This window comes from Vitis riparia, chromosome 15, assembly GCF_004353265.1.
Source record: "Vitis riparia cultivar Riparia Gloire de Montpellier isolate 1030 chromosome 15, EGFV_Vit.rip_1.0, whole genome shotgun sequence".
Lineage (NCBI taxonomy): Eukaryota > Viridiplantae > Streptophyta > Magnoliopsida > Vitales > Vitaceae > Vitis > Vitis riparia.
The window spans coordinates 14,365,711-14,391,563 of record NC_048445.1 but is presented as its reverse complement, the minus strand read 5'-3'; the positions used below and the strand labels follow the sequence as shown (position 1 = coordinate 14,391,563).

The window sequence follows — 25,853 nt, the reverse complement described above, 5'->3', positions numbered from 1 at the left end:
TTTGATTATTTTCGACATGGACAAGATTTGTATCATTCCTATAAAATATTAAGTACTATCTTAGTGCCACTTCAATAAGGCATATTTGGATGCTTTTAACAACTAGGAACCTGCAATTCCTCTAAATCATCAACCCAGCTCAAACAACTCACATTTAAGAATCTTTTCCTTCTCCTAAATTCAACAAGTTAATCCACGTGAGACCGACCCATTTTGATGTATTAGCAACATATTTTGAGTACAAAATCATTTCATTTTTTTATCAGAAAGGTAAAGTAATTTCTAAACTGTCATATAACATCTTGTTAAACAATAACATATGTTATTTTTAAAGGCTAAGCTACAAGATCCATTTAGTGACAAAAGTTGGACCAGAAGGTCCAGAACAAGGGAAATTTTACATTTTGAGATTAAATCATGACATAAATTTCAAGATTCTAGACAAATATTACTAATATGTCATTTAACCAACACAACTTGAATGCAGACATGAGTACAAGAAAGACTAACTTGGATGATAGACCAAGATCATAATCAGTTGACTGAAAAACACGTTTAAGAGAGTCCCTAAAAACTGCATGGCCAAAACTTTCAGCAAGCACAACAATTCCTCCAGTTCTCTCAACTGCAATTTTAAGTTCAGCAACCCCCACCTGGAAATAAAGAAAAAAGCATGCAAAACATCCAAAACATCTTTCAAAACCAGTGTCCATCAACAAGCGTAAGCCATAGATCTTAATATTAAATCCAGCTCCGCATGCCCTTTACTCAAGCGCAAATCCACTCAACATAGGATGCTAGTGGCATGGGCAACTTTTGTTCAAATTAACAACAAATTTCTACAGAAAATTGTAATACAACCTGAAATTGTGCACATTAAATCTATAGCAAGATGTGAATCATGTTTCTCACTTTAATACTAGTCATTGTTGTCCAGCCAAGTTCAAAAAATGTCCTAGTAATGATGAATGACATTCAGCAAAAATAATTTAGAAATTTCAGCAATTCATAGCTTCAGTTGGCGAATGCTTTCATTTTTATGAGAACTGGGTTTAGCAGTTTATAGTTTAGCCAATTTCTATTTGTTTTAGTTTCTACTTCGATTAGACAAAAAGTCATGCTCCTACTAGAAAATAAAATCACGGTCTTATTAAGAAAGGAGTTCCATGAGAATTTAATAGCTATCTAGCTTATTCTAGGTCTGATTATCTTCCCTGAGATTGCTTACGGAACTTTAGGTGTGATTGCTTAGGAACTTTGGTGTGATTGCCAAGGATCTTTCTTTTCTTTTCTTTTCCTTTTATCCTCTTGATCTCTCATTCCATCATACAAGTTACAACAATGGAAAATCTTCTATAGTGTTGGAATTTTTACAATTCTACGTCACCTTGATACATCAGTCCAATTAGTTTTTGTTAAAAAATCAGTTTTCCCTAAATGCACTTGCATGCATTCTGACATATATAAATACGAAAACCACCTATTGACAAGTAGATATAAATTATATCCAGAATGTACTAAATTTATAAGGAAACTGTCCTCAAATTTGGTTTGATTAGCCTAGTCCTAAAAAGTAACTATCAAGCTGCCAATTAGCAACTATTTCCGAACCTAACCATACTTTGACGATAGGTTGTACAGGTTAGCCACATGGTTGGAAAGAAATGCAAGGATCATCTAGGGTAAGCATGGCAATGCAGTGACTTAGTTCCTCCAATGATGAGGTTGAATCTCCAAGATCTACTCAAGAAAGGAATGAAAGAATAAAAAAATCTTGAATTATTTTATCAAGGTTACTTAGGTAACTTTAGGGATTTTTATTTAAAATTAGGAAGTTTTAAATTCTCCTTAAAAGAAATTCCTGAACTTTCTATTTTTTACATTAATCTTTCTTTTTAAAAGTTTCTATTTTGAGTCCTTAGATCTAAAAGTCTTATTTATTAGAAACTTTATTACAAGAAGTTTCTATGAAGTAACCTTACTTATCAAAAAAATAAATAAATAAAGTAACCTTCTGATTCTAAAAAGAAAGTTTCTGTTTTCTTATTATGTTTTTAGAAGATTTATTGGTTTTAAGAAAGGAATAGGAGTCCAAATAACGTACTACATAGTTTTATTCAAATTTTAGGGTTTTTTTAAAGCCTAAAAATAAGGTTAATTGATATGAAACGAGACTAATGAAGGATTAATGATCAATAATAATAAGTTTTTCTTTGCATACCTTACAATTCTAGTAAGACTTCATTCTAGAAGGTCTTATTGAATTGTACAGTTGTTATAACCTAATTGACAAATCAGTGTGTATATATTTAGTTAGGAAAATAATCCCTTCAATCATGGGATTTATAGGTTTGACTTTTCTAAATTAGTTTTTTTCCTGGAACGGTATATATATTGTTGTGTACCAATTATTTTGTTCAATGAGAAATCATCATTCTTTTATTTCTCTAGTCATGGTATCAGAGCCCTAGGCCTTTTTTGGGTTCTCACACTATGTAGCCTTCATTGTTGCATTGTGTCAACCTTCATAGCTGCGTGATGACAATTTGATCACAGGCTTCATTGCTGCGTTGTCTTCTTCAAACCCATTTCCAGGGTTATTTTTTTCTCTAGCCTTTCTCTTCGTTGTGTTTCTGCCCTCTATAACTATGTCCACATCTGAAATCACACCTTCAAAAATTTCTGTTCACTCAAACGAGGTTAACTCAAATCAAATGATAGGAGATCTGCAGAATGTTAGAGCCAATTACAGACTAAATGAGAAAAATTATCTCAAGTGGTCTCAACTTATTAAAACATATCTAAAGGGCAAAGGGAGACTCAGCCATATTCTCCGACAGGACCAAAAAAAGGAGACCCAACGTTTGTAGAGTGGGACAAAGATGATTCCATGATCATGTCATGGTTGTGGGACTTAATGGATCCTGCAATTAGTGATACCTGTATGTTTCTGATTACAGCAAAGGAGATTTGGGACTCCATTCATCAAACCTACTCAAAAGCTCGTGATGCAGCCCAAGTATATGAAATTAAGGTGAAGACAAGTGCCACCAAACAGAGGAGCAGAACAGTGACAGAGTATGCCAATTCGCTGAAGAATTTGTGGCAGGAACTAGATCACTATTGGGTATTTGAGATGAAGTGCTCAGAAGACACTGTTATCTTGAAGAACTTCATTGAGAAGGACCAAGTTTATGATTTCTTGGCTGGACTCAACCCTAAATTTGATCAAGTTAGGGTTTAGATACTTGGCAGGGAGGAGACACCTTCACTGGAGGAGACAATCTCTCTAATTAGGGCAGAAGAATGTCGAAGGGGTATAATGCTTGAGCCTTAAACTTTAGAAGCTTCGGCCATAGTGACTAAAAATGAACAAACCCAGGCACAAGAAAGAGGGAAAACAAACCTGTTAAGAGTCTTGGGGAGAGACAACAAGGATAATTTGTGGTGCACCTACTGTAAAAAACCGAGGCATACCAAGGGGCATTGCTGGAAATTGAATGGTAAACCATCAACATCAAGCAGAGAATGGGGAAATCGAGGAGGCCAGCAGAAATCTCAAGCTCATCTAACATAACAAACCAATCAAACCGAGGGACAAGAGAAAGGAGGCTTTAATAGTGAAGAGATTGAAAGGCTTAGAGGCTTGTTAGGATCTCTTGAGAAGCCTTCTGGTGCATGCAGATGAACATGCACCAGAAGGCTTTTCAAGAGATCCTAACAAGCCTCCTTTCAATGAACATGCACCAGAAGGAAATGGTTTGAGTGACACATAATGGGATATTGGATAAATAGGTCGCTTTGTGCATTATCCCATTATGTGTCACTCAAACCTTTGTCTCCACAACATAGAAATTTTAGTACGAGTCTAAACACTAATTTTGTTCCAAACACTTTATCTGAGGCATTATCATAAAGAGAGTGGAGGAATGCTATGAGAAAGGAAATGGATGCATTGGAAAAGAATAAACATGGGAGATTGTGGATAAGCCAAAAGGGAAGAACTTAGTGGGTTGCAAATGGGTTTTCACTTTGAAATACTAGGTTGATGGTTCTCTTGAAAGATATAAACCAAGATTGGTTGCTAAAGGATACACTCAAACATATGGAGTTGATTATCATAAGACATTTGCTCTTGTAGCAAAAATGAACACTATAAGAATCTTGTTATCTCTGGCAACTCATTTTAATTGGCAACTTCAACAATATGATGTGAAGAATGCTTTTTTGCATGGCGACCTAGAAGAAGAAATTTATACGAGCATTCCACCAGGATTTGAACGAAAGGAAACAATTAATAAGGTGTGTAGATTGAGAAAGGCCCTATACAAGCTGAAACAATCGCCCAGAGCTTGGTTTGGGAGATTTGCTAGTGTGATGAAAGTAACAGGGTATAGACAGAGCCAAGGAGATCATACTCTTTTCATCAAACATTCAGCCACAAGGAGAGTGACAACCCTCCTAGTATATATTGAAGATATTCTTGTTACGGGAAATGACGAAAAGTAGAAACAAGATCTGAAACAGTGTTTGATCAAAGAATTTGAAATTAAGGAACTTGGAAGACTGAAATATTTCCTTGGAATTGAAGTTTCATACTCAAGATAGGGAATTTTTATCTCACAACAAAAGTATATGACATATCTCTTGAAAGAAACCGGAAAACTTGATTGTAAACTGGCAACTATACCAATTGAGCCAAACCAGAAATTAGGGGAAGTAAAATAAGAACCAGTTGTTGATAAAGAAATGTATCAGAGATTGGTAGGAAACTCATATATCTTGCTCATACACGGCCGGATATAGCATACTCAATAAGCATGATTAGTCAATTCAAGCATGATCCGAGGGAGACACATCTTCAAGCTGCCTATCGTGTGTTACACTACCTAAAAGGTAGTCCAGGAAAGGGTGTTCTATTCAAAGGGAATAATGAACTCACAATAGAAGCCTACACAGATGCAGATTATGTCGGTTCATCAATGGATAGGAGATCAACGTCTGGTTGTTGCACATTTCTTGGTGGAAATTTGGTAACATGGAGAAGTAAAAAGTGGAATGTGGTGGCAAGGTCTAGTGTTGAATCAGAGTTTAGGGCAATGGCCCAAATCCAATACTATGATAATAAATCAACAATAAACATTGCTCATAATCCAGTACAACACGAAAGGACGAAGCATATCGAGATTGAAAAACACTTTATCAAGGAAAAGCTTGAAGGAGGTTTGATCTGTATGCCTTATGTGCACTCAGGGAGTCAACTAGCAGATGTTCTAACCAAAGGACTCAACGGTGCTACTTTTCATGGAATTATTTCCAAGTTGGGAATGGAAGACATCTATTCTCTAGTTTGAGGGGGAGTGTTCAACAGCAGAACAGGGAGAGAATCCAATTTTAGGCAGATTTATGGTGGGAAAATCAACCTTTGCGTTCACAATTTTCAAGGCTCTATAGAGTTATCTCGATGAAAAACCTCACCATCTCATTTGTCCTTGGTAATTCTTATTCGACTTCTTGGAATTTTAACTTCCATTGCAATCTTATTGATAGTGAAATTGCTTTTCTTGAAAGACTCATGTCTTCACTTACCACAATGCACTTGTCTCCCTCTACCTCAAATTCAAGGGTTTGTGCTTAATCATTCTAAGGTTTATTCACAATAAAATCTTTCTTCTTAGTCTTGCCCAACTTCTCAAATCCAATCCCATTCTTTCCAACTAATTTTGTTTGGAAATCAAAAGCCCCTTCAAAGGTCAAGGCCTTTGCTCGGTTAGTGGTGCACAAAAAGGTAAATGTCATTGACTTGCTATCGATGAAAAGGCCCTACAAATCTCTTATTCCTCATTGATGCATTTTATGCAAAAGAAGTGGAGACTCAAATGACCATCTCTTTCTACATTGCCCAATAACATTGGGGCTTTGGCATAAGCTCTTTAGTTTAGCCAATTTGGTTTGGGTGTCGCTCAAGAGTGTTAAAGATATGAGGATTATCTCATTTAAAAGATTGAGGAACTCAATCAGAGGCAAGACCATTTGGGAAATTGTTTTTCTCACTTTACTTTGGATTGTGTGGCAAGAGAGAAATGCTAGGAGTTTTTAGGAAAAGTTGAGAACAGAAAAAGGGACATTGTGGGATCTACTTCACTTTTATTCCTCCCTAACTTTAAGGAGTTGATTTCGGTTACTGAGTCATTTTGTGCATGCCTTTGTATATAGTTCTCCTTGTACAGTGGAGGAGTCTAGTGTTACTTTGATTCAGGTTTTGTATTTTGTGGGAAGGATCTCTCATCCTTCTCTTCAACTTTTATTAATATAAAATCTTCTGTTTCTGATTAAAAAAAAAATACAGCATTGTTTGAACTCGTGTTACTTGGAAAAGGGTCCATTGTAGATTCTTCCCTTTGCTAATAACATTCTATTTCTTATTTAAAGAAAAAGAAACTCTTGTGTATGGATTCCTCACAATGTGTGATCAATCATAGAAGAAAATCTGAAAGCTAAATATTTACACAGTAGGGCACATTCTGCATAACATTATCAGAGGAAAATCTGAAATCTAGTAAATATCACCATCCCATAATCAATATTTACACAGGATGTGGAAATTAGTAGTCCGGATAACAAGAAAGCTAAATATTACCTGGTCAAGGGCACAAGCAAACAGATCAAGTACATGTCCTTGATGTACAAGCTGCTTTGCAAGTCCCTCATAAAACTTCACAGCCTTATGATAATGAGGAGCAGAATCTTTATCCAGGTCCTTGTGTGAACGAATTGGTTCAGACAAAATTTTTGACACAATCTGCAAAATTTAGCATACATACAGATAACGTATAAGAACATAAACTATTTGAATTCCTAAAACAATAAATTAACTGAAAATATTAAATCACGTTCAGAAAGAACAAGGCTATATTCTATTAAGAAAAAGGAGCAAAGTTCTAGCTCTTGGACAGCATGGTCATTTTTATTAATTCGTGTCTCATATTTATAAGTTTGTAACTGCAGAAAATTAAAGGCACTCCTTATGGACTTCTTGTACTCCTGCATTTAAAGGCTCCTCTCAATGTTATTCAACTTAACTGGCATTTGGTTTGTAATTCAAAAGGGGGTTGACAACAATTAGATGAGCTTTGTTCTGTCTTGATTTATAGCCATAATTGGACTAATTTTTGTAGAGGTTTCCACATATAGTGGTGGAGTTCAAGTCATATTCTGATCAGATATTGTACTTTGTGGGGAGGATCTCGCATCCTCCTTTTGATCTATTTACTAATATACAATCTATCTTTGTTTCTGATTGAAAACAAAAGAAAGCTTGTCTCCAGGTATACTTCACTATTTTTACCATTTTAAATGAAACCCTAAACTTTTTCCAGCCTCCTCTCTTTTTCCCATCCCCCCATTCCTTCTTCTTGTACCAATAATTGAGGAGAAACACAACTTTGAACCAAACCAAACCACAGAATATCTGACAGGCAAACCTGTCCATACTGGTCTTGATTTCAGATATGGATACTGCATCAGCAAGATACTGATGCATAAAAAACGATAAAGAAAACATTAAATAAAAAACTTCTCTCTTGCTTTCACCAACAAACTCTGCATTCTCAAGGGAAATTTGATCATCCAAACTCACAGCTATCATTCACCTTGGGTTAGTTTCTATCCTTTTCTAGTATTATTCTCAAGAGCTGTTTGGCCAAGACCTGATATTCCCACTATATTTGCTTGATTGGATCTTTTTTCCCCTTTTCAGCCACTATCTTAGTCAGTTTGGATGTCAGTAGGAGTCTAAGGCCCTTTGGAGTTAGAAGATTTCATTTTTCTCCATCTTTTAAGCTTGTTAATGTTAAGCACATACTGGGTTTTGGCTTGAGCTTTTTCATTTCCTGTATTCTGCCCTTATTTCCTATGATTTGCTTTGTGTGAGACTTCTTTGATGAGTTGTTTACTGTTTTCATCTCTTTGGGGGTTGCCTAGTTGTTGCTTGGTTAATCTACTCTCTTTTAGTGTAAGACTCAGATTGTTTGTTAAGTTGTCAGTCAATCTAACTTATTTAGGATGATGCTTGAGACTAGCCAAGTTGCAGCAATAGTTTTAAAAGGCGCAAAAGTATTCTATAGTTTAGGTGCAAGGCACACGCTTGAGTGAAGTGAAACCTGATCTAGTATACATATCAATTTTATAAAATATGATTCAAAATCCAATCTAATCAATAAAAAAGTTACAATTTTAAACATTTAAAAGAAACATTCAACAAAAAAAATAATGAAATTATATAAATTTCAATATATAATTAGAAATTTTAAGAATAAAAATATTTAAAAATGAAAAGTAAACTAGACGAGGCGTGCCTCTTCAACAAGGCGCATGTCTTGGTAATTAAGGCGCTATAGCTGGGGAGTGGTTGTGCCTTGAGCCCAGGCGCACTTTAAGCGCGCCTTGAACCCAAGCGCATTTTAAGCACACCTTTTAAACCATTTTTCCCACATTGTATCAAAGCACCAAGTTCTTCTCCTTGCCTTTTCCTTTCTCTGCCACTTCATTTTGGCCTTAATCGCCAAAAAAACCAAAGGATTGCACAGCCTTTGTTGCCAGCAGAAACTTTTTCTTTTTGCAGATTGCTCTTCGCCTTATTGCCAAAGTTTCCCTTCAATTGAGCTTTTGTTGATTAATCTAGCTACCCATCCTATTCTAAAATGTCCAGAACCTCCAGAAATTCCTCTGCAACCAGAACCACCAACATTGTTGCCCATCCTAATCCTAACGTCACTGCCACATAACAACCATCTGGAGAATACCAGATCTTGCAACTTTTGTTTAGACTCAATGGTTGCAATTATCTAGACTGGTCATAGCATGTGAAGATGTTCTTGAAAGGAAAAGGGAAGTTGAGTCACAAGATTGCTCTTGTGCCCAATGAAGATGAAGATGATCCTAAGTTCAATGTCTGGGATGAGTAAGATTCAATGATTAGGTCTTGGCTTTGGAATTCAATGCAACCAAAAATCAGTGGGACATGCATGCTTCTCACAACAGCAAAGGAGATATCAGAGGCTCCTAAACAAACTTATTCTAGAATTCAAGATGCTACTCAAATCTATGAAATAATAACTAGAATTACAGCCACTAAGCAAGGTAATTCATCTGTTATTGAGTAATTACAATACAATGAAAGGCTTATAGCTTTACTTAGATCCTTACCAAAATTTTTAAGATGAAGTGCAGTGAAGATACTGTAATAATACACAAAGTTTGTGGAAAGAGAGGATTTTTCAGTTTCTTGCTGGTTTGGACATAGAATATGATCAAGTGAGGGTCCAGGTTCTTCTAGGGAATTGCTACCTTCATTGAACAAAGTCTTTTCAATTATAAGGGCTGAGCAAGGAAGGAGAATCATGATGCTTAATGTTCCTACTTTTCTGCTCTAGTCACTACAAAACCAAGCATTGATTTGAGAAGTGGAGCCTCAGCTGAACCTGGAAATATTGGTCAACCAAGACCAATAAGCAAAAAGGATAATCTCTAGTGTGTCTACTGCAAGGAACCGAGGAATACTAAGAAGGCGATGCTGGAAACTCCATGGAAAACCAGTCTATTGATAAAAATAATGGGAACCAAAACGTTGGACACCAAAGCAGACAGGCCAACCTTGCTTCTTCCAAGGATAGCTCTCATCAGGAGAATGCATGTGGAAGATACAGCTGTGACATATACAGCTGTGTGTGTACATAATTCCTGATTTGTAGGGATCTTTAATATTTCTTTCTTTATTTTTTCTTTTCTGCTACTGTATATATTTCAAGGGTTGTATAAATTTAACATATGAACGTGAAATACAATTTTTCTCCACATGATATCAAAGCCGAATTAGGCTCCTTGGGATGTGCAAAAACCACATCTAATAAGGTGGAAAACGGTTTGTTTTGAGAAAAAGAAAAGAGGATTAGGTGTGAGGAATCTCTTTGTGATGCATAAAGCCCTCATGTGCAAGTGGAGTTAGCGGTATGCCAATGAAAGAGAAGCCCTTTAGAAGCAAATCATTAGTAAAAGATACGGTAAAGATGATTGGGGGTGGCATTCTTACAAGGTGAGTGAGAGGTATAGTGTGGGGCTGTGGGAAGCTATAAGGAATGGGATTTTTTGAATGGTACATAGGACATCCAGGTGGGTAATGGGTGGGTAATGGTCAGCGAGTGAGATTCTGGAGGGACAAGTGGTGTGAAGATGAGTCACTTTGTGAGTCCTCTTCCTTATTTACCCTTTCTTTGGGGGTGTTTAGTAAAACATAATACTTATTACTTAATGACTTCAGTTAACTTTAAGTTAAATATACTTAAGTTGTTAACTTAAAACTTACTGCTTAATTCTTACTTTAAGTATTAAGGTTGTTTAATAAAATTAACTTTAAATTTATTCTAAATCATTAAATTGACATATTTATCCTCATAAATTATAGTTAGGGCAAAGTAGGTGAAGTAACAATGTAAGTCGTGGAGTAGCAAAAGAAATCGTAGAGGTAAATGGGGCAAATGTAAAAAGGTAAAATCAAAACGTAAACTTAAGAATAAGGTGGCATTTGTTTTTTGGGCTTAATTCTAAATAGAACTTATATTTAACTTAATACTAAATAATGCTTAATAGTATTAAGTATTAAGTTGTTTGTTTTTTTAATATTTTAATGTATTAAAAATAATATAATTTAACGTATTTTTAAAAAGTTCAAAATAATAAAATTGTTATAATAAATAATTTATCATTATCATCCTTCCAAAAAATAATTAATACTACCATTTATCTGCTTAATGACTAAAGCCCAGTAAATTTTCCTTCTCTCTCCCAACGCTAACCCAAAAAAACTCAAAGAGTAAAAATTTTCTGCCATTTTTTCCATCCAACCAAACAAAAAGGACCCGTCAAATGGTGAAAGTGAGAAAAAAGAATATAAAAAATAAAAAAATAAAAACCCTAGCATAAAATAGCAAATTCGCCAAAACCCAAAACCCTCCAGATGTCTCTGGTAGGGTCACCAGAAGCAACAAACACAAACCCATGCGCAGTGACGCCCATCTGTTTAGCAAAGGCAGAGATCTCAGTGACGCGTGGTGGGCACCATCTTAAAGAGAGCATGAAGCACCATTTTTGTCCACAGTCGGATCGCTACAGTTCTGTTTCCGATCGTGAAGTGTAGTTAAAGTTGTGAAGAGCTTCAATGGAGTCTCAGATGGTGAAAAAGAAGAGAGGAAGGAAGCCTAAGGTCAGGGACTACTACGAAGGCGCCACAGGAGGAAAGTGTAGTGGCGAAGCCGGAGAAGGAGACAGAGGCAGAATGAGAGAGAGGGCGAAGTCCAACCACCACCAGCCTGTCGACGACAGCTACAACGGTGGAAGAACGTTGTTCCGGTCATCTACGACTAGCTTGCTAATCACACCTCGTTTGGCTTTCACTGTTTTGTCGGGTTGCAATCGTGATTTGGGGAGGTTTAAAAATCTTGTTTTTTCTATTTAGAAAAAGTTAAATATTTTAGCTTTTTCTATTTAGCCAAAAATTTTAAAAATTCAGTAATAAGTCACCAAAAACTAGAAAAACAAACAACCTAAATTCTAAAAACAAATTGTTTTCAGCAAAAAGCCAAAAAAACAAACGCCACCTAAGTTAATTGTTTTTACTTATTACTTAAAGTTGTTTTTACTTGAAGTTATACCATTAAATTATTTTACCAAACATACTTAAGTTACTTAATGACTTAAATTAAGTTATTAAGTTACTTTAAGTTATTAAATTGGTTTATCAAACACCCACTTAGTCTAAGGAAGCTTGGGTGGCCAATGTTTGGAATAGCGAAGGTGAAAGGGGTGGTTGGGCCCCTCATTTCTCTATAGCCTTTAATGATTAGGAGTTGGATTCTATGGAGCAATTTTTGCTGAAGATTCAAACAACTAGGGTGCAAAGGGATGTGGATGACAGGGTGATTTGGATAGCTTCGAGGTGTGGGAACTTTTCAGTCAAATCTCTTTATTCTATTTTGGAGCCCGAAGAATCTCTTTTGTTCCCTAGTAGCAACATCCAAAGATCGTGTGCACCACCTAAGGTGGCTTTCTTCACTTGGGAGGCAACTTAGGGAAAAGTCTTAACTCTGGATCAGATCCAAAGGAGAGGGTTCTATTTGGCAAATAGATGTTTTTTTTGCCTCTCTAAAGTAGAAACAGTCGATCACATTCTTCTTTACTATGCAAAGTCACAGGTTCTCTGGCATCTACTTTTTTCTCTCTCTGGGGTGTCTTGGATTCTCTCCTATTGAATGAAGGAAACTCTTCTTGAGTGGCATGGGTCCTCCATGGGTAAAGTTCGTAAAAAGGCTTGGTAAGCGGCCCCTTTATGTATATTTTGGACAATGTGGAAGGAAAGGAACTTGTTAGCGTTTGACAATGAGGAGTTATCGATCCAAAGATTGAAAAATTCTTTTGTATGTAATTTGTGTTCTTGGTCTAAGGTGCTTGTAGATATGAGCCTTACTTGTTACCTTCATTGATTGGTTAGGCTCAAAGTAAGGGTAGGTGATGTTTTTTCCTTCTTTCCCTTTCCCTCTGGGATGAGCCTTTAGGCTTTTACTGTATACTTTGAGGTCGTTGTTTCTTGTGTCTCCTCTTTTCTATATATACCACTTCTCTTTACCAACCAAAAATAAAATAAAATCTTGTCCAACATGGGATAGAGAAGTGGCAAGAAATAAAAAATCAATGGTCGTGGGAGGACTCAAACCTCTTTTTTTTTTTTTATCAGAAATGAAGAGAAATGTATTAATATAAGAAAAGATACAAGAGAAGGAAAAGATGGCCACTAGGATGAGATACTCAAACCTTGGTTAAGAGGGAATTTGATCCAAAGGATGGCCACTAGATCATTTAGCCATTTGCTAAATTGTAGTGCAAAAAATAAAAATAAATAACTAAATAATAATAATAAGTTAATGTTGGTTTTTTTTTCTTTTCAAATTTCTATTAGTTACCACCAATAAACATATATACTTAACTACGCGTTTAGTTTTATAATGATAATTACAAAAATAATATAAATTAAACAATATAATAATTTTTTTTTTAAATGATAGGTAAATAAAAATGGTATTAAAAAAACACCAGAAAGGGGCACACCAAAGTACACACGTTGTATACAACGACCGCCAAAAGGCGCCAAGAGAAGGAAAGGGAAAACAAAAAACTACACTCCCCCTCAAAGTGATCCCAACCAATCAATGAAGTCAACTAAGGACATCAGACCTTCGTATATATGCAACTTGGTCCAAGATTACAAGTTACAAAGAAACAAGATTTTCAATCTTTGATCAAAGACTTTTTCATTCTCAAACAATCTTCTATTTCTCTCCCTCCAAATTTTCCAAAAAAGGCATCAAGGGGTCGCTCCCCAATCTTTTTTTTGTTTCCTTCCAACAAAGGAATCATACCAACCTACCAAAGTCTCTCTTACAGCAGAAGGTACCACCCAAGAAACACAAAAAAGAGAGAACAAAAGCTATCACAACTCTCTCACATTGCCACAATGTAGCAAGATGTGGTCAATTGACTCCTAAATGTGACATGGGAAACATCTATTAGTTAGCAACCAACCTCTCCTTTGTAGTTGATCAAGAGTTAAAGAGTTTTTCCCCAAGTCGCCTCCCAAGAAAGAAAACTCACCTTAGGTAGAACTCACGCATTCCCACAAAACCTACTAGGAATGGCACTGATCTCCTTGACTTAAGGCTAGAGTAAAGGCACTTAACAAAGAAAGTTTCACTCTGTCTCCAACCAAATCACCTTATCCTCTCCTCCCCTAACTACCACCATATCTTGTAACCTCGCCAAGAAACACTCCATGATCTCAATCTCCTAATCATTTAAACACCTAGAGAAGCTAGGAGAAGCCACAAATCCACCACCCACGCCTCTTTTGAACTAGCTATGGCAAATAAGGAGAGAAAGGAAACACTTAAAAGGCTCATTTAGATAAAATTAACTATTAAAATTTTCTTTTCATCTTGAATATATCTCCACGCTCAAATATTATACATGTTTTATTTAATCAAATTAAAAATATTAATCTATTTATACTTATCAGATTTAATTTGATAATACCAAAGATAAAAATGAAATATTTTTTAGTTTTTAAATTATAATATATATCCTTAATTTCTTATAATTATGTTTAATTTTAATTATATATAAAGTATATATTTATGAAGTCATGCTAAGATCTTGGATCGACCACAGTCGAACCATCAATTCAACCAGTGAATTGTGACCCAATAACTTTTTTAGTTTAATAACTTATTTGATTCTAAAAACATTGAAAAGGTTTATTTTTCCCACATTAACCAAGTAACATTATAAATAACTTACAATGCTTATATTCAATGTCTTTTTTTTTTTTTTTTGAAAGGTAAATAAGGATTATATTAATAAGAAACAAGGTATACACAACGTATACAAAATAAACAAAAGACCAAAAAAAGGCGGGAAGACACAAAAACCAAAAACTGCGCCCTACAGAGAACCCAGCATATTTAGTGTCAATTTATTTTTCATTAATGTTGTATCCAAGTTCCACACCCATTATTGAAATTCTTTTCAATTGAATCCTTATGTCCTAAGATTTTAGGATAAAAAGAATTTGACACCTAGACACGTACCCACACCTGACACCCATACTCAAACCCATGTAACATAGGACAGTGCACTTAGTTGTGGTATGGCCTGATGGGTCAAGTTAGTGCCCAAAAATAACTCCACACTCCAAATCACAACTGTTAATCTTAATGGTAGCAATTATCCATTTTGGTCTCCTTTGGCCTTGGTCTATGAAGAGTAAAGGAAACCAAGTAACTTGAATGGCAAAATTTTATTCTAAAAAAATAATGAAACATAGTTTTATACATTTATCCTATGCTTAATGGGAACCAAAGAATTACACAATCATATCTTGACTACCTCACATTTTGCATCCTACCACAAGCATTGGGAATATTTGTTTGTTCTTTCTTCCTTTCCTTTTTTTTTTTTCTTTTTTTTTTCTTTTTTTTTTTTCTTTTTGTGATAGGTAAGGTATATGTGTTTAAACAATGAAGAAGAGATTTGGGATATGAGCATCAAGCAGCAAAATACATGAAACAACACAAAACTTAAGTTTGGCTTCCATCTATACAACCTTCAGGATTCTTTTCAAAGAGCTAAATAATTTTTTTGTTTCTAATAAATAAATAAAAATTGAATTAAAAAACAATAAAAATACAAAACTCAAGTAAACAAGATGTATACATGAAACACTCAAAAGGCAAAAATAAAAGAGAAAAAAACTCTTCTCATCTCAAAGACAACCAAAGCTACAAACTTAGCCTTCCAATCCTATCCCTAAATGCCCAAACAAAGGATTCATCCATATTTCATACTACCAATATGTTGAAAAGTTGAAAAGTTGAAAAGTTGAAAAGTTGAAAAGTTGAAAAGTTGAAAAGTTGAAAAGTTGAAAACAAAAGGCAACCTAACTTTAAGCCACCACACAGTAGCCAAAGCGCATGTTTGGTTGATTCCTTATCCACCTTACACAAAAATAAGTAAACAAATACCAATTTGCTATCTTCCTAAACCTTTGCTCAAGTTCATCCAAAGTGAGAATTTTCGCTCAAACACTGAAATGGAGAAACCAACTGTAGATGAAGCAAGTGATTCTCAAACCCTTTTATATGGGAAACTAATAGCATGATTTGAAGACAAAACCTTACATAGTAGATTCACTAAAAGAATCAATCGATAGATAACTTCTGCAGTATCTTATCCTCCTTTTCTACAAACAGAACCATTTCCTGAATACAAAGATAAGAACAATTCTACCAATTCAAACTCCCAAAGGTGGAACTTCTAAAGAACCTTAGATTCCAATGACCCTAACCACATTCCCATTCCAATTTCTGCCACCATGACTACAACAAAGAGAAGATCTGGAAATCAATCCTTGAAAGTGGTTTCCCCACACTAAATGACAAACAAAAAATTAGTTCTAATACTCTTAAAGACAGAAATCACCTCAAGGCCTCAAAAGGGCTCTTTTTATAAACTAGAACTTACAGACCCTCTTACAAACACCAACCACACTCTTCCTCATTGAACTTCACCACAATGAACATCTTCCACTGCTTATATTTTACTTATAACAAACCTCTAAAGCCAATTACCTAGCAAAGCCTTGTCAAGATCCAACATATCCAATTTGCTAGGTGCAATTCCTTCTCTAAATTTCCTTCCCTAAAAAAATCTCTTTGAATCTTCTCTAATTTTTTTGGACAGAATACTTTTAATAAGCATAAGCCAAGCCCCCAGGTCATTGAGGCAGGTTGCACAAAGGAAGCTCATAAGTTCAAGATGATTGAAGAAAAATGACCTTTTGACATTCTTGCCAACTTGAACAAGGAATATCAATTGATTTCTATCCAGATTCTGGAGAGATACTCTGCACACTTGTGGTTGAAGGAGGAAAATATATGAAATGCTACATTGAAACTTTTCTTCTATGTGAGATAGGACCACCCTTTGGTAAACAACAAGATGCAAAAGTGTCTGAACCATTTCATGAGACTGCAAAAATCAGTGAAATTTCAGATGAGAAGGATAAGTTGTTACAATTACAGCAAAAGATTCAGCACACACAAGAATCTTGTTCTAACATTGGGGAAAGAGGACAATTAGGGAGTTCTTCTAGATCCCATGCTCATCACACTTCATCAGCAGATACTCTGTCAACCTCCATCTGGTTTTTCAATGCTCCATCACTTCACAGCCTAGATGGCATGGTCTCCATCAGCTAGACACTGTTTCTTCTACACTAGTCCACATGTGTAATCCAGTCTGTGCTATGAATGCCTCTAGTTTACTATCTAAATCCTCTTGGATTCTTTTGTACTATACATTGGCATCCCAGGGTGCAAAAGTCGAATAGCCTTCACCAGCCACTGTTTCCTTTACATTGATCCACAAGCATAACCCGAGGTTTGCTAGGAATGACCCTAGTTTACTATCTAAATCCTCTTGGATTGTTGTTTCTGGAGCAACAGATCATATCACCAGCATATCTTCCCTTTTCACAACATATAACACATGTTCTTAAAGAGATAAGATCAGGGTTGATACAGGACCTTTATCCTCTATATCTGGAAAGTGTCCACCATTGTGTCACCTTCCTTGTCTCTCTCATTTGAACTGCACGACCCCAGTTTTACTACTAACCTTTTATCTTTTAGTAGTATCCCAAATCCCTGAACAGTGCAACTCTTTATTCCTCTCATATTGTAATTCAGGATCTGGAATTGAAGAAAATAATTGGCTGATAGTACCAGAGAGTGATGTGATCTCCATCTCTTGGACTGTCCACAACCTTCACCTATCGCTGTTCAGTGTGGAACAGCTTTTTGGATTGCAAAGGTATTGTAAAAATGCCCCTTCTTTGGTTAATAAACATCGTGTTCTTCAATTCCATTGGGCAGAATGTGAATTTACCAACAAACTTGCTCCTGTTATCCACCTGGACGTGTTTTTCCTCCTCTTTTTTTCTTTTGGGGAAGACCAACTATTCACTTTGATATATGAAATCCTCCTTGCACAACTTCTTTTCTTAATGAACATTTCCATCATGAAAGAAATGTTAAACAGCCACTGTTAAACAGCCACTGTTAAACAGCCACTGACAGGGATTGCACAGAAATGCAAATTCAGTAAGGACAATTTGACAGGACCCAAAGGTTCTGAAATTTTAACACCAAATAAAGCAAAATGAAACTTAATTTTCATGAGATTACTAGGAAACTAGCAAAACTTACAGCTCCCGCCCCTTCTGTTGATGGACCACCAATAAATGCCATGATCCTAGCTCCAGAACCAGGAACACATGCTCCCAACAAACTAGCAGCCACACTCAACGCAGTGCTTGTGCACCGCACAGCCCTCTGGTCTGCTGGCACAGGCCAAGGATCCTTCTGAAGCTCCTCAAGAACCTTGCAACATAAAATTCAATCAATCAAACACCCAAGCTACCAAGTCTGACAAATCAAGGAATAACGGTGGTTATTCCAAAAGCAACTTTTTTTCCAAAGAAATAATGAGTATTATTGTTTTTGGGTTATTTTTTATCATTGAAGTGCTTGAATTTTTCAAAACGTAATCCTTCAAAAATGTCTCAAACAAAACATGTTTTTGGTATTGATTCATTCTTTCTATTTTTGGAAACAGAAAACGGTTTTATTTCTGCTGCCAAAACATGACAGACCGGCCAAAAAAACAAATAAAGAATTCAGCAAAAAAAATTGGATATTTATCAGTGAAAGAAAACGTTTAATCTATCAAACAGCACACCTGCACACCCCTCCAACAAATCAAGGAACTGCCTTAAAGCGGAATCAGGGATATTTAGTAGTGAAAAGAAAATAGATTTCTCAGCACCAATTCTATCCTCAAAAATGAAGAACAATAAGCATTTCCGTAGTACTTGACAAAAGTTTCCAAAATGCCATCTTCAAAAAATGAATCAAACGTGGCCCTAAGCGTCTAATTCTTTCTCTAATTCTCGGAAATAAAAAACAATTGCAGTATATTCATTGACGTTATTGATACCGAATTAAGCGCAAACTCGCACTCAGCCACAGGCAGCAAAAACCGCGCAATGCTCTCGGCGGACAGCCCGTCCCTAGAGCCAGCAACAACGCCAGTAGTCGGTCTGGGCTTCCTGGCAAAAAAATTCATCTGCTCAAGAAGCTGATCCTTGGAAACATCCTTAGTCCCCTTAAACACGTAGCTCTTGGAAACGTGCCCGAACCCTAGCTCATGAACTTGCACATATGTCCCGAAGGTGATCATCCCCACAAGAGAATTATCTGGCACCAGATCCATAGCCTGCGCGAGCGCGGACTTGAGAAACCCCATCTCCTCCTCGATCAAGCAGGTGTCAACAACCAACATAAAAACCATGGGAACAGGGGTGGCGTCAGAAGGAGACTCGTACTCGAGAGTTGTGTAGTTGGGGAAGAGCTCAGCGGGGAGGTTAAGGTCGGAGATGGAGGAGTAGTGGGCGGGGAAGTGGTTGCGCTGGAAGCAGAAGGGGCAGATCCAGAGCTTGGCGGAAAAGTCGACGATAGCGAAGGGGTTGAGGACGGATCGGCATGTGCGGCATCGGAGAGGAGTGTATGGAAGGACTGGCATGGATGGGAAAGGTTTGAGCGGAGTGTAGATGGCGGCCACAGGGATTATGCTCTGAGCTGATTCTTGCTTCGTCCCGGGTATCACGTTCCATGGCATCCGCACACCGTCCTGAGCTTCCAGCTCCAAGAATTCCACCATGTTTTCGTGATTTGGATTCTTCCGACTGATGTTCTGCAAGGGAGAGGTCAGAGGAGGGGGGAGAGTGAGATTTGAGTCACCGCGGAGAATTCCACGGATCTACCGCGAGAAGAGGATAATAAGGTAATTTTCTTATATTATTACATCCTTGATCCTTTATCAAAAATTGTAAATCAAGTTTTCAAATGTTTCTATGTCTACAAGTTTGTTTATTAAATTGGTTTTATAAAGTTGTTCTATTATTTGCTCATCAATATAGTTTTTACATATTATATCAACAAAGTTTTCTTGATCTACCTGTTCTTTTAGTAACCTCACGGTTGGTGGTAAAAAGTGGAAAAAGGTTATGAGGGGGTTCCTGTTTGCTACCAGTGGCTGCTGTTTTGTTGGGTGCTCTCTCCACGTTTTCTACAGTGGCTTGGTTATGGGGCGGGTTGTTTTCTCCTCTTTTCTGCGCTGTCTTGGTTGGATGCTTTGAGAGTGTTTGGTGGTGGATAGGAGTGAGGCAAACCGTGTTGCTCTTGTTCTTGATGTGGCTCTTTCGGGAGTTGCGGAAGATAGTAGATATGCTCCTCCTCTTTCTTCGGCAGTTGTTGATGCGCTTTACTTCTTTCTTAGTATCCCGGTGCAGCTGTCTTGTTCAAGCTATGGATCTTATATAGATAAGGAGTGTGAAAGCTAGCTCTTGAAAGCAGTGCGAGTTAGGCGCGAATCGAATCCCTGAGATTGGAATGAGATATCGAGAAATTCAATCAACTTCAAATCAAGATTTTGAATTTTTCTAACATTATATTAACTAGCTCTGAGTTTTTGTACAGGTTTTTAACTATTTCAATATTTAATAAAATCTTTGATTGTATAATATTTGCAGTTTCTATCTCATTATCTAACTCTACCTTTACATTTACAGTTTTGTAATTTCTAAAAGTTATACTTGCACTTCCATCTTGGTTTTCATATAAACTACTAGACGTTAGATATTTTATTACTGGTTTATTTATTTGGGGTAATTCCCACTCTTGTCCTAACAAATAATCTATATTTATGGTTTTGCTAAAAAAAAAAATACTAAACTCAAAGTTATGCAAAAAAATAAAATATATAATTTTTTTTTTATCTTATATGCTATAGACTAATATTAAATTAAGAAAATAAAATAGAGAAATAGAGTATAAATGCATGGTTTCAACTAGATAGTGCAAATAAAAATTGAGTGCATGCTATTTTGATATAAATACTATAAATATATAAAATTACCTTATTAGTAGCATTTGATTTCATTAATGTATTCCAACCAATACCACAACTTGCTTAAATAAAAACATAATTGTTAGCCCAAGGGTTCTTCTAATCGGGTTTTGATGATAACAAATCATGGTTAAGTGACTAATTTGTTTAATGGTTAAGAATATCAGGCATAAACTTGAATATTCATCAAATGACCAAATGGATACAAGATCGAGATGCTTGGCAGGTTTGTGATCATAGGAAACTAATGTAAAATGAATGCATGAGTGCACTTAGGATTTTCACACATTTCATGCAACTTAGAAAACTCGGTTTATTCTTTAAAACTTCGATTTCATTAAAACCCGAGTTTTTAACTAATGTACTTTAAGCAAAATGTTTATAATTAGCTTAATAATTCACCTAAAGACCTTGCCTAAGTGTTAGAAAAGAAAGGAATTAAAAAAATAGGTTTTCGGGGCCAAAAAGGCTCAACTGGTCGAGGTTATGACCAATCGACTCAACCAGTTGAGGAACCGATCGACCGATTGTGCTTGTTCGGTCGAGGGAGGCCAAAAAGTTTCTCTCTCTCCTAGTTGCCTTCTTTTCCCGGTCAAGGGGATTCTCTTCCCGATCAAGGTCCGGTTGAGGCAACGGTAACCTGTCATGCATTAAATGCTCAAACGGCTAGTGAACCGGTCGACCCCTAGCTCGACCGGACGAGGTTACCTTTTGTTGTTTTTGACTCTCGAGCTTAGAAACCTATAAATTGAGAGCTCCACTTCATTTATTGACAAGAGAACACTTGCATTCAATAGTCTACTTACCTGTTCTTGATAAAAAAAAACTCTCATTTCTTTCATAGTGCATTAAATCACCACTTGCATATCCTTTAGTACACTCTTGTGTGTCATCCTAGCTTTGTCTTGTATTTGAGCTATCCTTAAGTTAGGTTGAGGGATTGTTTCTTGTAAAAATCTGAGTGTTAAAGCCTTCAAGATGTTTGAATCTTGAAGAGATTGTGTAAGAGCCCATTGGAGTCAGAATCCACATGTAAGAAGATTGGAAGCTTGATTGAAGTTTCAAGTTAGTGGAACCCTCACTCGGTAAGGAGATTGAGGAGAGTGGACGTAGGCAAGGAAGTGTCGAACCACTATAAACCCGAGTTTGAATTCTCTAACTCTATCTTTTTATTTTGCTTATATTCTGTTTGAATTTGTTGTGATTGAAAAGATTTTTAAAAACCCAATTCAACCCCTCCCCCCTATCCTTTTGGGTGTTTTTCTTAATTAAGCATAACTTTTGTTTTCTCAATTGGTATTGCTTTTAGGAGAGTTGGTAGCGCCTGAGGTCCTACAAGTGGTATCAGAACCGAGGTCACAGGTTCGAACCCTTAGGGTGTTGCTAGGGGGAGATTGTTGGCAGATCGGAGGGTTGGTTGCGTCCATCAACTCCCCTTGTGTTCGTCGTGGGCGCTTGGGTGAATGCACTATAAGGTTAGGGTATACACCTTTCTTAATAGCAATTGCTTTTAGGAGAGTTGGTAGTGCTTGAGGTCCTACAATAATGTATTAATAAAAAAATATTATAATAAATTTACCTACAACTAGAAATTTTATGCATCTTAAGAACAAAAAATACTACTGCCAATCTATCTTAAAATTTTAATTGACATCATTCAAAATAAAAGGTTTCTCAAATTTCATAATTACTATATGCTTTCATATATATCAATTGGATCAAATTACCTTGACAATTAAAACTCATTTCTCTAATTCACCATTGATCTTACCTCTTGATCCTCTTTCCTCCGAGAAAAATGAGAATTAGCCAGTCATGCTTGGATATTTCATCTCACAAGGTGTGTTCAACTAGTGAGAAACAGAGGAAAAATAAAATAAAATAGAAAATTCTATTAAGAGTGAAAATTTATAGAAAATTTTACAATTAAGAGTATCCAAAAGGCCCTTACATCAGAAATCCAAGTTTTTATTTATAAGTTGAGGTCAAGTGGACACTTGGCAACCTCTCATTGGTATTTTAGAAACTTCCAAATTCACAAATTTGGAGCTTAGCATCAAAATCATAATTTTGCATGATCTTCGACCATTTTTGCACAAAGACTATTAATTTTACATGATCGTTTCACCGCATAGTGGTGCAAAATCCACTTTTTCATTGCAGCAAATTCTTTTTTCTGGTCTGATTTGCATAGTCATTTGAAAATTTTGCATGATCATGCAAAATTGCAATATAAAGTTTTTTAGCTCTCCTTTGTCAATTTTTCAATCTTCTTCTTTTGACTCCAAGTTAGCTACCTTTAATTAGCCTAAATCTCGGTCCAAACCAATTGTATTACTTCTATCATTATGCATTTGGATCATCATCAATATTATATGCTTTTTTCAACGACTCATCTCTTTCGTCACCAATTTATCAAAATCATACCTTGAAATGACTCCAAAACTTCATAAAACTTGTTACTAACTCTTGCAAGGGCAACAATGTATCTTGATTTTAGGTGCATCTCCATTCTAAAAATGGGGTGGCCTAAGCAATCAAAGGATATGGATTATCCTTTATGGACAAGACTATATATGTTTGTAGTGGGAGTGACCAATCCTAAAGATGAAACTTTTTACTTGGTAACATTAATGTCAAGTATCATTATGCAAATTATTGGGAGGTATATTACCTATTTTATGTGAGACTCCATTATCAGTTTGCCTAGTAATGAGAGTAGTCATATCTCACTAAAAGAAATAACCTAGCACCAATCAAACATTTGACTTTTAATGCCTAGGTCAAATTAATTTAAAAATGATCTAAAGACTAGTCAAGTCTGGATACTTTTATTCTAAAGGATCTTTCAGTTTGCGAATCTTGTATAGATGGTAAGATGACTAGAAGGCTCCTATATTTCTAAAGGACATGGAACCAAGGAATGTTTGGAGTTAGTGCATACTAAAGTGTGTGAACCTTTTTGTGTTTATACATGGAAAGTATGGGTATTTGATTATTTTACTGATAAATACTCTAGGTTTGGATATGTAGATAAGAACTTTGATGCCTTTGATAAATTCATTGAATTTAATGTGGAATTAGATAACCTATTGGGTAAACATATCAAGGCACTTCGATTAGATCGAGGTGGTGTGTTTAATAGGTTCAATCATTTCCATATGGAGCATGAGATGATATCCCAGTTGTGTGCACCAAGGACTCAATTGTAAAATGGATTAATAGAAAGAAGATATCGAACTTTGATAGACATAGTGAAATCGGTGATTGGTTTCTCATTACTTTCCATATTCTTTAGGGATACATCTTAAAGATTGTATAATTCCTCTTTTTTCTAAAGAGGTGTATCAGTTTATAAGATATCCAAGAGGATTTTGGGATTATTACTTTATAGACAGGATTATCAAAAGTGTTTGTTGTTACAAATACTAGAATTATGCTGAAGACTGTATGATATGTAATAAGGCAAACAATGATATATATTGGAGAATACTAGAAAATAGTCTCACTATACACAAGATACTATGGATCCAGTACCAACCATTCCCATTTCTAGTACATTGATGCCTCATCGTAGTAGGAGGGTTGTTAAACAACTAGCCTGATTCATGTATTTGGGAGAGTCTTCCAAGGTCATTTTAGAGGAACATGAGATTGATCTCATTTCGATGAATCAATGAGCGATATGGATGCATATCTTTGGAAAAAGGTTATGGAAGCAGTGTTAGAATTCTTGTGATTCTAATGTAGTTATGGTTCTTGCAGAAGCATGTGAAAGGATAAAACCATATATGTAAGTTGGTATGTAAGAGAAACAAAGGAGTAGATGGAGAAGTTGAGATTTATATGGCTAGGTTGTACTTAATGGTTATAATTCAAAACATTGTTTTGAATATACAAAACTTTTTCCCTAGTAGTCGTATTCAGATTCATCAGAGTACTCTTACTCATTGCGGTGTATATCATTGATGAGATACTGCAATAAGATGTTCAGATAGTGTTATTAAATGATTATTTTGATATTAGTATCTATATGATGTAATAAGAAAATGCAAGGAAGCATGGTGGTGTTCTAGGATCTTGTAGGTAGATGACAATCTACTCATTGAGAATGATGGAGAGATATTGTCATAAGTCAAGATCTAGCTGTCTACTCGATTCTAGATCAAAATTTATAAGGGGCGCAATATATTCTTGGGTTTAAAGTCCTTAAGGATTACAAGAATAGGAAAATTGCGCTATGTGAAACATATACTTGAATATCTTTTGAAACTGAGGGGTTATATGCTTGTGCTCAAAAGTGTTGAGATAGCTTAGAGGATGACATGATGGTTGAGAAGATAACTTATGTGGAAAACCTTGTAGATCCCTTCACCAAGACATTGATAAGGAGAGTCTTTGCTGGTCACAAGGAGAGCATAGGTTTCAGATGAGTATCTAACATACTTTATAGGTATGATGCTTTGAGGGGTAGTGGGATAATGTTAAGATAGAGCCCTTAAAAGCATGACATGATGTAATAAATTTGGAATTCATTATTTATTTAATAATATTCTAATTTCACTTTTATCTATCCTTATTTCATGTATTATATTTTATGAGCATTATTGTCTGCATCTTTTGCATTATACATGACTTAAGTATATTAGGAGTTACACAAAATATTTAACTTATGAGTTTTTTTGCAAATAGATGACTTGTTCACAACCGGTTCATGGGTCTAGGCAACCCATTAGAAGTTGTAGTGTACCACCTCCTAATTGGAGGGATGACTGGTTTTGGCTATCAGGATGGGTTTCCCATGGTGAGTACACTAGTGTGTATAGTTACACATTGGATAGGACCTACGATGATTCATGACTTAAGGCTATCAAGTAGTCACCACCTCCTAATTGGAGGGATGGCTAGTTTTGGCTATCAGGATGGGTTTCCCATGGTGAGTGCACTAGTGCATATAGTTACACATTGGATAGGGCCTACGGTGAGTCATAACTTAAGGCTATCAAGTAGTCATGACCTCACCAAGCTACTTTATTGTGCTCTTTCAAGCTTGAGATAATATTGAGTTTGTGCTAAAGTTAGTAATGACTTTGACCTATGGGTGAGATCATAAGTTGATTATATTTTCCGTATGGATTGGGTCACTGTTGATGGAAGTCAGTAACAATAGGTATTCTCAATCGAGGCACCATGATATTTATTGGGATTAAGATAGTATGTCA

The 25,853-nt window shown here is 35.9% G+C and overlaps 1 protein-coding gene and 1 long non-coding RNA gene across 2 annotated transcripts in view; one reads left to right on the top strand and one right to left on the bottom strand.

Annotated features, from left to right (window-relative positions):
- The window catches only part of LOC117932799 (protein transport protein SEC23), a 47,596-nt gene extending 28,124 nt beyond the window's left edge, over positions 1-19,472 (bottom strand). Inside the window, exons 1-4 of the mRNA XM_034854131.1 lie at positions 18,661-19,472; positions 17,871-18,044; positions 6,641-6,802; positions 511-653 (exon numbers count right to left, since the gene is read on the bottom strand). Of these exons, the coding sequence (XP_034710022.1) occupies positions 511-653; positions 6,641-6,802; positions 17,871-18,044; positions 18,661-19,383 (1,202 nt within the window). The 5' untranslated portion in view covers positions 19,384-19,472. The remainder of the gene's footprint in view (positions 1-510; positions 654-6,640; positions 6,803-17,870; positions 18,045-18,660) is intronic.
- Positions 19,424-19,992, top strand: LOC117932800. The gene is made up of 2 exons (XR_004654229.1): positions 19,424-19,506; positions 19,693-19,992. It is a non-coding gene; the product is annotated as an uncharacterized LOC117932800 (long non-coding RNA).
- The last annotated feature ends 5,861 nt before the right edge of the window (positions 19,993-25,853 follow it).